The 13,589-nt window shown below is 48.7% G+C and overlaps 1 protein-coding gene across 4 annotated transcripts in view; it reads left to right on the plus strand.

The window, feature by feature from the left end:
• The window catches only part of LOC125724036 (voltage-dependent L-type calcium channel subunit beta-2-like), a 58,875-nt gene that overhangs the window by 8,558 nt on the left and 36,728 nt on the right, over nt 1–13,589 (plus strand). The window contains exon 1 of one of the 4 annotated variants that reach the window (XM_049000946.1): nt 2,609–2,685. The exons of 2 other annotated variants lie outside the window; for them this stretch is intronic. In XM_049000946.1, the coding sequence (XP_048856903.1) occupies nt 2,638–2,685 (48 nt within the window). In that variant the 5' untranslated portion in view covers nt 2,609–2,637. Of the gene's footprint in view, nt 1–2,608; nt 2,686–12,260; nt 13,017–13,589 lie in introns of those variants that run through there. One more of the 4 variants, XM_049000947.1, reaches the window with a different exon arrangement.

Consider the following 13,589-nt stretch of genomic DNA (forward strand, 5'->3'; position numbering starts at 1 on the left):
AATGGGCATAGATGTTTCAGTAAGATTGCCAGACTAGATCTGCCTTCTGGATGTGTTGTGGGACTCTGCATAGATCTTTTTTCCACAGAAGTGCAAGACTACTGTGTAAACATGTCCTACTGTGTAAACATGTCTGATCTTCCCATGAAGTCTAGGGTACCCTTGGGTTAAAAAAAGTCTTTACCGAGCCTAACCCTTTGCTGTGATGCTGATTAAGGGCAGCTAGGATTAATGTGGACCATGATGAGCAAGTCCTGAGGTGTCGATGTCCATCTGTGTGTTAAATTATAAAGTGTGAGCTCAGTATTGGGTTTGTGTGAGCCTCATGTGACTTACAAGGGTTACTGAGATGAGAGTCCTCTGTCGTGAGGGGAAAAGTCTGTACAGGATGGTAATTGGGTATGAGACCCCCTGATTAGACAGGACGCCTGAATGGGGCATCAGGGGCGACACGCTCTGGGTCGTCCAAGCTGTACCATGGAGGCCTGTCTGAAGCTGTACCATGGAGGCCTGTCTGAAGCTGTACTATGGAGGCCTGTCTGAAGCTGTACTATGGAGGCCCAACTGAATAACAAGCCCCACTTTTGGACTAATTGAACTGTGTGAAATTTCCATCCATCCATCCATTTTCCAAACTGCTTATCGTACTGGGTCGCGGGGGGTCCGGAGCCTATCCCGGAAGCAATGGGCACGAGGCAGGGAACAACCCAGGATGGGGGGCCAGCCCATCGCAGGGCACACTCACACACCATTCACTCACACATGCACACCTATGGAGAATCTAGCCACTCCAATTAGGCTCAGCATGTCTTTGGACTGGGGGGGAAACCGGAGTACCTGGAGGAAACCCCACGACGACATGGGGAGAACATGCAAACTCCACACACATGTAACCCAGGCGGAGACTCGAACCCGGGTCCCAGAGGTATGAGGCAACAGTGCTAAGCACTGCACCACCATGCCGCCCCCTGTGTGAAATTTGTCTAGTAGAAATCAATGAGCGAGATCAAGACAGAGATCATTGATCCATCCATCCAGACGTCCATCTTCTAACCGCTTATCCTGGTCAGGTTTGCAGGGGGAAAGGGCTAAAGCCTCAGAGAGCAGACTAGGCTGGGGTTCATCCTGGACAGGATGCCAGCAAGGTCAGATCAGATACGTCCCCCCCTTTAAGTCGTATCCCTTTAAGACCTGAGATGTGTTATACCCACTATGGATGTTAACTGTCTTTTAAGTCTAATTCTCATCAGTAAGATGAGGAAATGCAGTTGATGGTGAGTGAATCCACACTATGGCACTCATTACAGCGGCAAAGGCTGCTGTTTACATAGGTCCAGACCCTGAAAATACCCCCTTTTTGTCTGGGCTGGTGCAGCTTCTTGCAGTGTTGGGGGGGGGGGGGTGGGATCTGGCTACTGTAAACTCACAAGATGTTCTGTGCTCGGTAGCAGACGCAGGTGGAGGGCTGGGGGGAGGGCGGGTGAGCTTCACATCTCTGTAAACATCGGAATCGTAGATAAATAGACCCCTTTATTTGGAGACATTTTGAAACGATGCAGGGAGGAGGGGGGCAGGCGTGAAGTGGGGGTTTGTTTTAAGAAAGGTCATAAAGCCCATAGCCTGCTGTGTGTTTCAGTGTTCTCTTTTGTCCGGGGGGGGGGGGGGGGCATAGGTGCTTGTTCATTAATGTTCAGACTCGCTGTTGGGGGGGTTGTTTCCATCTCCGGCCTGTTTATCCTTGCGGCTGCTTCCTGGTCTGTCGGACACACTGGGAGGGCAGGAGGTGGGGTGCGGGGGGGGGGGGGGGGGTGATGGGCAGCCAAGCCACCCCCCCCCCAGCACACACACACTCATACCAAGCCCTCTGCCAAGGAGAGGAGAGGCAGGCAGGTGAGGGGCTAAGGAGACACATGCGCCTGTGGGACAAAGAAGGAGGAGCGAGATGGAAGGGGAGCAGGGTCAAGGTGTGTCAGACTGGGTAAGGGGGGGCATACGCAGAACGTGGCTGCCGACTTCTGGGGAACTTCCTGCTGTCGATGTTGGGGGGCGGGGGGGGCAGGGGAGCGAGGGATGGATGGGGGAGGAGGAGGTGTAGGGAGAGAGAGAGTGGGAGAGGGAGAGTGGGAGAGGGAGAGTGGGAGAGGGAGAGAGGCAGCCCGACAGCGATCAGACGGTGACATTCATGCCGCGTGCCGACCCTCCATCTGCGGCTCGTCCACGGCACCTGTGACCGACGCCGGAGCACCAGCGCCCGCCAGAGGCTTTCAGGAGAGCTGCAGGGGGCCGGGTTCGAGCAGCAGGCGGTGGGAGGGAGGCAGCAGCATGCTGTCTGCTGGGACCCAGCGCGGCTGCCCAGTGCAGGACGCCCGGAGACACCCGCTTCTGCAGGGACAGCTGTCCGAACTGGATCCAGAGGCGTTCCGGACGCCAGCCGCCCAGGGCTGACGGACCCCCCCTCTCCCCGCTTTCTTCGGACACCACCCCCCCCGGGTCTATCCCCCACCTTTCTTGAGGGATTGGCACGCAGGAATGGGCAGCGACTGAACGGCTGCGGCGTCCACACCGAGCCCCTCCTCCGGGGGTGGGTGGGAGGCAGGGGGGGCACAGAGCCACCGGAGACCCCCTCCTATCCTCTTGATGTATTGCTGTGGGCTGGGACATCGCCGGAGAGTACAGGTTTCCTACGTAAGTGACCGTCTCCTTCTATCCCACCCCCCGACCACAATGCCCACCCACCCGCGTCCTTTAAACCTGCGGATCGGGAGACAGCGGTTGGCACGGCAACAGTGTTGTTTGGGGGGGGGGGGGGTGCTGAGATTGAGGCACATTTGCGTGAGTTTGGTGATGTTGCTCTTTCCGCCAACGAGGGGACAGTGGCTTTGGGGGGGGCTTCTTCCCCACCTGGGAGCCTCTGTTTTGCTCTGCGCTTCCTCTTCTGCCTCCTCTACCTGCCGGCTGCACCGCGGAATTGGTCCATTTGCTTAATCGCTTTTGCCGCAGACTGTCCCGCCTTCGGGGTTGTGTGTTGTGGGGTATTGGGTCTGGTCCCCTCCCATCGGGTTGGGCATAAGGTCGCCCCAGACATGCTGTCCTTATCTTGAGCCACGTCGGTGTGGTCGCTATGGTGAAGGCAGGCAGCTGCATTGTGACGTGAATGCAATGCTCGTTCTGGTTTCCGTGCACGTTCAGGTCACACACACACACCGGTGCGTGTGTGTGTGTGTGTGTGTGTGTGAGAGACAGATGCTGTCAGGCTAAGTGCCTGCTCTCGCTCGAATGCTGCTGTTGTCAGGCACTGAGTTAGACGCCCTCCTGGGTCCTTTCTGTTGCGCTTCACCCCCAGTTTTAACCAGAGACCCTTTCTGATGCACCTGGTGAGGTTTAGCATTCTGGGAGGGCTGGCAGTCATGTCCCCCGGGCAGCTGAAGGTCCTTCCATGGGGGGGGGGGCTCGATGCCACGCCCCTATCGGCATGAGTCACAGACGAGCATCGGCATGACTCAGACGTGACTCTGGTGAGCAGGTGGCGGAGTGGCACTGCCGGCTGAAGGTGAACGAGTGCGGCGTTAATCACGGACACGTTCCTTCCACCAGGGATGAACCCCCCCCCCAACATGTACTTCACACAGTTCATGTGTATTTACAGGCATCACACGGCTTCACCTCCACCCATTTAGAAGGTCCTTTCCCTCGTCAACCCGGCAACTCAGAACTAATCAGAACCGTCGGCCCAGACTGATACATAGTGACCTATGAAAGAGGCTGAAGTATCTTATAACGTGAAATAATTATTTTAGATGTGGACCAGCAGGTGGCTTGTTGGTTAAAGACTCTTCGTTATTTCAACCCAAATGTTGCACGTTTATGCCTGTTACTGTTGAACCTTTTGGCGAGATGCATCACTGTAAACCATTCCAGTTAAATATTATCTAGAAAAATAAATATTTACTATTAAATCAAGTATTCAGTAAATATTTCGGATCCACAAGTCTGCCTGGAAGAAGTATTGATATTTTCATTTATGTTAAGATTAGCATAATTAGAATTTATCCTTCTTTCAAGGCTTGGTGTTTGGGTCATGCTGAGTTCTCACACTTACTGAAACAATCGAGGGTTTGAGGCTTTGCTGAAGGATCCAGCCACAACATCCTTGCTGGACCCATTTAGGTTTTACAGGTGTCGCGATACACGGTTACACCACCGGGGGTCTCCATCGAGCCATCAGAGGGATAACTGCTCTGCACGTCCGCCCTTCAAGCGGGTGGTCTAGGGGTGGCAGCACATGGAACGTCTCCTACCCTCCCTCTTCCAGGAAGGCAGGACGCGGCCCCACAAGACTAAACAGCAAATGAGAATAAAAGCGCAGAGCTTCTGCACAGGGTTAATTAACATAATAAAAATGCTGTGAAACAAAGATAGGTTGAAACTGCAGATATATTTGGCAGAAATAGTCCGTGGTTGAATATATAATTACGCTGTAGGCGGGTAAGTGTATGCGTGTGTATACCATTACCTGTATCGTGCTCTCTAAATGTGCTTTATATTGCAGATATTTAAACATTGTTAGTTATACTGGTTTGTGTTCTGCAGTCCAGTAGCGAGTGCTGTAACGGGGTGTAGGGTTACGAGAGATTTCCAGAATTTCCCCTCAGGTGGGAGACGTCAATCGTCATCACCCTTGACCCTTACGTGGAGGGATTAGAAGGTGCTAAATGCTGTTTTGCTCTGAGTGGTACCTGGATTAGCTTTCGGCATGTTCTTCACAATCCAAACACGGTTGAATCTGGCATCCTCACTGCCTGTAACCGGGAACCGCGAGATAGGGATCATCTTCCCGCCCAGTGTAGTGACTGTTTGTGACTGCTAGGTGGCCTTAAAAGCTCGGGGACCCCTTAAAAGTGTGTGGTTTGAGTGGTGGCAAACGTTGCCTCTGTTGATCACCATCCTGCCTTGCGTCCTCCTGGGGCCTGTATTAGGAAGCAGGATTTCTTGCTTAGCTGGCTAATGGGTCAGATTTAAGGTATCCCAGTTTAAATGCATGTTATCTTTTTTCAATTACATTCATCCCAGACTACCTTAAATTCACCAAGTTGTCTGGCTAAGCAAGTAATCCTGCTTTCTGAAACAGGCCCCAGATCAATGATAAAATCAAGGCAGTATGTCTTCTTATTACACAATAATAGTATTACATAATAATAGTATTAATGTCTTCTTTTTCTGATTAAGCATATGATTAAATCGAGTGGGGAATCCCCAAATGATATAATCTGTCAGTTTGAATAAACACCTAGGAGACGTCTGAGAGAAAGTTTTGTGTCACGGAAAACTCTAGTACTGTGAAAGCTTACCCACAATGCTCTCGTCTTCCCATGTCTTGTTTTCTAATACCTTATTAATCTTCTGACTAACTGTTTTGCCTCCATCTGGCTTTTGACCTGCTTGTGGTCGGCAAAACAAAGATGGCTACATGTGATTTACATATGATGAGCGTGGATGATATTTTCAGCCTGGGCAGGATTCCGCAGAGCCGATGAAGATAAGGCTTCTCTGAAGCTTTGAAGTTTATCCAACTCTTTAATTTTTCATGTTTTTTTTTTTTTTGTAGTTCTCTGAAAGCTACACTAATTGAATCCAGGCCCGCGTGACTCCGTCTCGTGTCGTTTCCCTGCTTTCCCATGATGCCGCAGTGGAGCGGGACCCTGGCAGATGGCCTCTGGGTCTGGCGGCCCTCCAGGCACCGACTGGTTGGGGGGTGGAGTGGAGTTAACAGGCACAGAAGGGGGCATTAGGGGTGCTTGAACCGCATGTGTCGGGCTGGGAATTTGGGGATGGATTTTTCGGGGTACGCTGGTGGTGAGACACATAGCCAGGCATCATGGTCACATGGCAGAGACCGTTACCTAGAAATTATAATTACAATTCTAATAACTACAATTGCAATTATAAATTACAATTATAATAATCACCCCGTCAATACAGTGACTGACCTCCCCAACCCAGCCACACCTGATCATACCTCCCATATTAACCTACACTTAATCAATACAGTGACCACACCTCCCCAACATGACCACACTTGACCACACCTCCGTTTCTGACCTACAACCTCAGTCAATACAGTGACCACATCTCCCCAACTGTTGAGTTCATATTACAAACCCTAAAAATCCGTCTGGTGAATTGTCCATCTAATTTTGACATGAAGGATTAAAAAAATGATGCATGTGACTAAAGTGGGAAAAGGACCACAAAGGCTCTGCTATCCTGATGCCTTAAACAGCGCAAAGGGAGTGGGTGGTTAGAGGATCACGTCCTGCCACCATTTCCTTTCCTGGTACCGTACCTCTCAACCTGACAGTCCGTGGCTGATGTGTCATTAAGCACGTGAGGGTCGTCTCCAAAGGGTGGAAACCAACTCCTCCATGGCCAAGTACTTGCAGCCCCTTGCCTACATCCACCGAGACCCAGCCAAGCTGGAGGCATATGGCTCTTTGGATAAGGATGCTGTACCTATGATTAGAAGGTGAGGAGTTCAAATCCTGTATTGGACCCCAGTTGCTCCAGGGATTCGCCGACCCGGTTTTCTTAGTTACGTGTGTTCATTTGAATAAAAGCATCTGCCAAATAACTAAACATGAACAGTCTAGCAGTGCAGTGCTGGGTGGCGCTTTGGTGGAGCTACTCAATACAGCTTTGAGGAGACTCTCTGCAGTTGGGCCCATTCATCCCCGTCAAACTCCAAATGGCGGTATGCTTGCAGGCAGAAACACCAAGTCATGTCTGCTGGCCTAGTCTTCCTCCCTTTACCTGCTCAGTTAAAGATTCCTGCTGTGTTACGTTAATCCACATCCTCAGTGGACAGGGGATCAGTCTCGTCTCTTTCCATAATGCCGGTGGTTATTCAGGAATGTTAACGTTTAACATTATCATCAAAAATATCCTTTTTGTGTAATACTTGCCTTGTTAGTGGTGTGCATGTGGCCTTTCGCAGACTGTAGGGTTTACCTGTCTGTAAATTGCCCTTAATGTGTGACTTTGCTTGAATGTGTTTAACAGTGCCATGCAGAGACTTTTTGAGAGCCAGTCGCTTGCATATATTTTGCCGACTGGGGGCAACCAAATCAAGTTTGTGACCTGTGATGGCCGGGCATCTCATCCATGGTGTTCTACTGCCGTGGACTCCCTGATATAAATTCTGAGTTTATCACAAACTTGAAGTAGAAGATGGATGGATTGGTGGATGATTATTTATTATTATTATTATTATTATTATTATTATTATTATTATCCGTGTTCCGCCTGATTGGCCTTACACTCTCCCCATGCGTGACGGCAGGCAGTGCGCATCGCCTTGCTCATTCTCCAATGGGCTCACTGTGGTTGGTGTCCCATCGTGGGTGAGGTGTGGCCGGATTCCCTGATGCACGGCCAAACGTCTGTTTTGGCCGCCAACGTCTGCCTCTACTTGAGGACCTCAGTCCAGGTCCAGTGGCCCGGTGCCAATAGGCCGTCCCTCGGGCCCACATGTAGGCAGAGAGGAAGTAGGAGGGCAGTCCAGTTTGGAACAGGACGTCCCCCTCAGCAGGGGAGTCCCTCTGCTGTCCGCTTCACACGCTGGTTTATTTATAAATAGCCATGGTTTGGCATAGGGAGGTGATACCTCACTTCTGGGTGTGTACAGAAAATGTATGGAGTGCTCCAGGGGGTGTCGCCGCCCACTCTTCACCCCCTATCCTTGAGCAGCTCTGCCTGACAGAATGACCACCCCACAAGCCGTCCCATGTGTTCCCACATTGGATTTCTGTGGGTGGATTCATGTTCTGCAGATAGTTCTTTTGGATCCATGTGCTGTTGCGTATGTATCTAAGGCCCATATGACTATGCATAAGTATATTAAGTCTGGTAATTGTCTGGTTGCTATAGTCGCTACGCACATCAAACCACACGTGGTTTATAACACGAGTTAAACTGGACCTTGTTTGGCCAACAGGTCCTTAGTTTGGTGCACATCAGAGGTGGAGGTTTCAGGTCCAAAGAGTACAAATCCAGGTCAAAATTTTGTTTCAACCAACCAGTTGAGTATAAAGAGTCACAGTCACAGAGTACTCAACTGGTTGGTTGTAACAAAATTTTGACCTGGATTTGTACTCTGTGGACCTGAAACCTCCACCTCTGGTACGAGTTAAGTTCTTTCTGGCTGCCATGCACACGGCGATGGGAGCAAATGCGCTCATCATGGTTTTCTCTGATGTTTGAATGGACAGCTAAGCTTCCCACGGACTCATCACATGACCTTCACATTTGGCTCAGACATGACATCATGCAAACTTCAGGGACGGTGGTGGTATCTCCACTGGGAGGCTTCAAATCACATGACCTCCACAATAGTGCTGGATATGACATTAGTGCAACATCAGGAACTGACTTTAATAGTTGCTTTTAAGGTATTTGTAACTTTGGTGACATTAGTGCAACATCAGGAATGGATGTCAATAATGCCATTTACATGGGAATGGACGTTAGTGGTCTATTTTAAATGTGCTATTTCTGTGTGGAATTCTCTCCTTTATGTAGCGTAAGATATGAGAAATATCTTCATAATTTTAAAGGAAACAAGGTGTTATCTATACATGCGTTTAGCCTACTGTGTTCTCTTCAGCATAGTCATGTCTGAGATGTGCAGGTGATTTCTGCCCCCACAGTGGATGGCCAGTGTTCTGTAGCCAGATCCTTCTCAAAAGAAACGCTAAAGACAGCCATTTTGGCTCTAACAAAATGACTGACAGCCAGGGAGAATAATGCTGCGTTTCATTTGAACTCATAACTCAATTCCTTGTTGGAAATACCACGTGGAACGCCCCCCCAAAGTCAGAGTCAGAGGAATCTACACAACCCAAAGCTCAGAAATCAAGATGGCTGCGCCCTTTATTAACAGAAGTTAAAGCTGTAGTTTTATAGTGTTTATTAGCATTAATGGCTTATTCGTGGCTCATTAAATGGGTTGTACACACAGTACTGTCCAAATGATTTCTGTGGACGTGTCGGTACAGTGTTTTTATGCGTAAAATACTACGTAATGTTTTGTTGTTAACTGATATTGCTAAAAATGGCTAACAATTAACCAGGCTAAAACTGGGGCCCGTTTCAGAAATCAGTTTTTCTTGCTTAGCTGGACAACTTGGTGGATTTAAGGCTAAACGTAAGTGAAAAAGATAAAGGTCATTTAAACTGGGATAAATTAAATCTGACAAGTTATCTGGCTAAGCAAGAAATCTTGCTTTTTGAAATAGGTCCCTGGTATTGCTAAATGGCTTTCCGACTTGCTGTACTAGAATGCTGTTCAATCATGTGTGTCATCATTCCCAGTTCTGTTTTCCCACCTCTGAGGTAAACGGAACACACCATTTTGGCTCTGTCTAACTCACAGTCTGGGGAAAAACGAACTCCTTTTTAATTTGTTTGCACTATGTTTGCGTGTTTGTACTACATAAGAACATAAGAAATTTACAAACGAGAGGAGGCCATTCGGCCCATCAAGCTTGTTTGGGGAGAACTTAACTAATACCTCACAGTTGTTAAAATCTTATCTAGCTCTGATTTAAAGGAACCCAGGGATTTAGCTTGCGCTGCACTAACAGGAAGACTATTCCATACGATACCTATACGCTGTGTAAAGAAGTGCTTCCTCAAATTCGTTTTATCCGTTCTACTGTGTACTGTCTTTGCACCTTGCCTGTTTCGCACAGTACGTAGTTGCTGCTGTATGCACAAGAATTTCCCTTTGGGATCAATAAGGTTAATGAAATCGAATCTGAATCTAAATCTGATTTTGAATTCCAATCCAGTCCAGTCCAGTCCAGTCCAAGTAGCATTGTACCTTCTTTTTTACATTTTTAAACTTTCCACTGAGACCTCATCAAATCAATCCAGTGCGATGGTGGATATATTTTGCTAAAAGGGTGGAGCTGTCAGCCAATATATGAGAATCCCTGGTCCAGCGAGTCAGTGGCATCCCAGGACAGTGCGTCCTGGTGGTGTTTTTTTCTGTGTTACCATGGAACTGGGGAGGCTCTGAATTAATTAAAACTGGGATGTAATTAGCTCTTCCCTGTCCTCTGGGGCCCAACTGGAACAAAAACAGGCACACACACAGCTCTGGGACCTGGAGTGGACACCTCCAACTGGGTCCATGTGGTGCGTGATGTTCCTGCCCATGCTCCTGTTTTTGGTAAAACCTGGAAAAGGATTTCTGGGACGTTCTTTGATATCTGGATGATTTGTTGCTTCATTTTTTTAAATTAAAATAATAATTCTATTTACAATGTTTTCAGTTCTGAGGAAGAGTCTTAATCTCGGCCAAGATCTCCTCTTCCGTTTCCTGAGTTTTTGGTCGTTCTTCATGTACTCCTCTGATCTCCAAGGCAGTGGAGGGGATGAGGAAAGCAATCTGCCAGAACTTACCATCAAACTTTAATGTCTTCATGCTGATCTCATCGTTCCTCGGACACCGTGAAGTATACCAAATGAATCTGCGGCATATTTTCAGTATGGTTCTTCTGTTTATGCTTTGAATTTCTGCCATAATGAATGAGGAAAGTATTTTCTTGCAGGTCTTTATGTTGAACTAGGGAGCCTGTGATTTGTCAGGTAGTTGGAGGTCTATCTTCATTCCACCTAATAGCCTGAGAGGAACACACTCGAAGAATATAATATTATAACTATAGCATCTCACATAGATAGCGACGTTGCACTGCTATTATAAGATTCTTTTGATGCAGTAAATTGCATTTATTTTATGCACTACTGGTTCTGTGGCATACTCTCCTCTTAGGGGTGGTGGGCTCGAACCCAGCCCCAACTCTGTGTGTTCGCACTGACTTTCCTTTTACTGACCTAATACGAGGCTTTAAGTTTCAACAGTGATTCTATCTCGATTTTTGGCCTTCGTGGACGGGACTGACCAAAAGTGGTCAGGCTGCATCCATCTACATGGCCTAAACCTCCTGCGATGGCCTCCTGCATGTCCATGACCTCAGTTATAACTATCATCATTAATATAAGGAGCTCTACACTGTTGTGGTATGTATCACAGTACATTACACAAGCCGGCTAATCCCTCATCACCCTATGTCCTTGCTCTCTGCCCTTGGCCCTGGACGATGACCTGTGTTCCGCAGAAAAGAACCATGTTCTGCAAATGGCCAACAGACTCACAGGACCTGAAATTGTAGGATGGAACGGTGATTTTTTTTTGTCACTTTTTGGGAGATTTCGGGCCGGCAGGCTGAGCATGATTCAAACCGAAATCGCTTTGTTACGTGAAAGTGCAAATCCTATCAATGTGAGACCCCCGCCATGTTTCTCAACCCTCCCCCTTCACAATACCCCCAAAACTTGCTTTATACCCTTAATTATAGGTGCATAGGGGAACTTGTTCTCCAACCTCATCCCTAACCCACATCGTCCACCTCCGCCATGTGCTCCGCAGCTATTAATTACCAACTCGTAAAATTAAAACTGGCCCAGGTTAGATTTAATAAGTCAGAACGTTTTGTTTTGATACCAGATGATGACCAAAAAATTCCTCCTGGCCTCCTGATGAGTGGGGGTCACAGTTTCCTGTTCACAGTGGGGGTTTTGAAATTGACCACAAACTTTTGATCAAACTGTTGAAATCTTGATTTTAATTTTAGTGTGGTTTTTGAAAGAAAGAACAACAAAGGCATAGGTTGGCAAAAAAAAGGAAGATTTCCTCTATTTTTGTGGAAAATATAAAATGTGACATTTCTGGACCCAGAAATAAGTTGAATCTGAATTATTTGGGGGGAGGGGCTGCTTCCTACAGTCATTGCTCTTATCAGTTGGGAGCTTCAGATTCCTCGATTGTGAAGACCCAGTCCATATAGTGATGGAGGTAGGGTCGACCCATCTTGAGGTGTATCCTAAGTGAGTTTCATACCATTTGGAGTTGCGGTTCTCCTAGATAGGTCTGAGTACATTCCTGTTATCTATTTTGGTCAACTCACCTTTCCAATCCAAGGAATTTTACCCACAATTCTAGATGGGAGATCCAGGTTAGCTGGAGCTACAAGCAAATGGACAGAAGGTGTGGAACAAGGAGCAGTTGGGTGTAGTAAGCAGGGGGGTTGGGAATCAGTCTGTTGGCCCTCGTCGCTTGTCGCCGCCTACAGACCGCCCCCCTCCTCACCCCTCCCACCCACCTTCCTGGTTGCTGTGGCTCCAGCCAAGGGACTCCGTGACAACAGGTGTCAACAGAGACCGCCGATGTACGCCAGGGGACAGGTACCTCCAAGGATGTGTGGGGTGAACGAGACTGTGCTGTAGCGAGAGAGAGAGAGAGAGAGAGAGAGAGAGAGAGAAAGTGAGAAGGGAGTGTGAGACAAGAGCTCCAGAGAAACGAGAAGAGGAAGAGGATGAGTGTGTGAAGCTGAGCAGCAATCAGGGAGAGGGACTGATGAAGGGGTAGCCATTCCTGTTCTCCACGCGACCCATGTCCTCGTAGACTGGGGGAAACCACCGAGAGCTGCCCCCCCCCCGCTGCCGTCCCCCCCGACTGCATCCCTCAACATCCGCACGCTAATAGCTGCTTAAGCCCACCCTCCCAGGCTTACCACTCCGCCGCAGAAAGTGGTCTAGCTCCTGCACTGCCAGGGATGGAACAGGCAGGATCCGACTCGATGTGATGCCGGATGTGAACTGGGAGCGAGGCCACATTACCGATCACCATCCAGGGGCCCCGACGGGCTCTGGTCCGGATGGCAGCAAGGGCTCGGCTGGGTCCCACGGGCTGAACACGTTTAATCGGACCGATGTTGTTGTTATTCCGCGCTCTGGATTTAGACGAAGAGGAAAACCCGTTCTGGCAGGCCCCCTGGGGCCCCATGATTACCGGCGCCTGTCTGTGCACCGCCTCCTGAGGGCCACACAACGACCCCAGGTTACCCCTGCACCATACTGCCATGCTCAGGCCACCCAAGAGCAAAAATGTGTCCTGGGTGAGTATGGAGATGTGGGCGTGTTAAGGGTGGGGTCAGGGGTCATTGGGCGGGGTCTTGATATTGTCTGTGGTTGGTGCTTTGCTTCCGTCCTGTGCTCTGGAGCTTGTAGTGACAGTTGGTGTTGGGTTTGGTATACTTTGTATACCTCACCTCGATGGTAAAATTATTGCAAGGAGACCTTACAGCTTTCATGTCTCCCAACATTTTGGAAAATGTTTAAGACTTTTAGCAGAGCTAGGAAATCCCTGTCGCTCCTCTGCTGTCCTGGCGTCTGAACCGACTAGTGTGTGTCTGACCATGGCTGTGAAGGGGGTCGCATCCCGTGTGAATTGGTCGACTCTTGGGACTTTGCAGAGACCAGGATGCTATGTGACTGATCAAGCCTCTCTGTGATTTATATTTATACAGTAAAACCTCGGATTGCGAGCATAATCCGTTCCGTAAATGTGGTTGCAATCCAAAGCACTTTTATATCAAAGCGATTTTCCCATTAGAAAGTAATAGAAACTCAGTAAAAACTGTCGAGGTTTTGCCCCCCCTTCTGGATAGCTAGTCACTGCCCCAGGGTGT

Source organism: Brienomyrus brachyistius, unplaced genomic scaffold (assembly GCF_023856365.1).
Source record: "Brienomyrus brachyistius isolate T26 unplaced genomic scaffold, BBRACH_0.4 scaffold54, whole genome shotgun sequence".
Taxonomy (NCBI): domain Eukaryota; kingdom Metazoa; phylum Chordata; class Actinopteri; order Osteoglossiformes; family Mormyridae; genus Brienomyrus; species Brienomyrus brachyistius.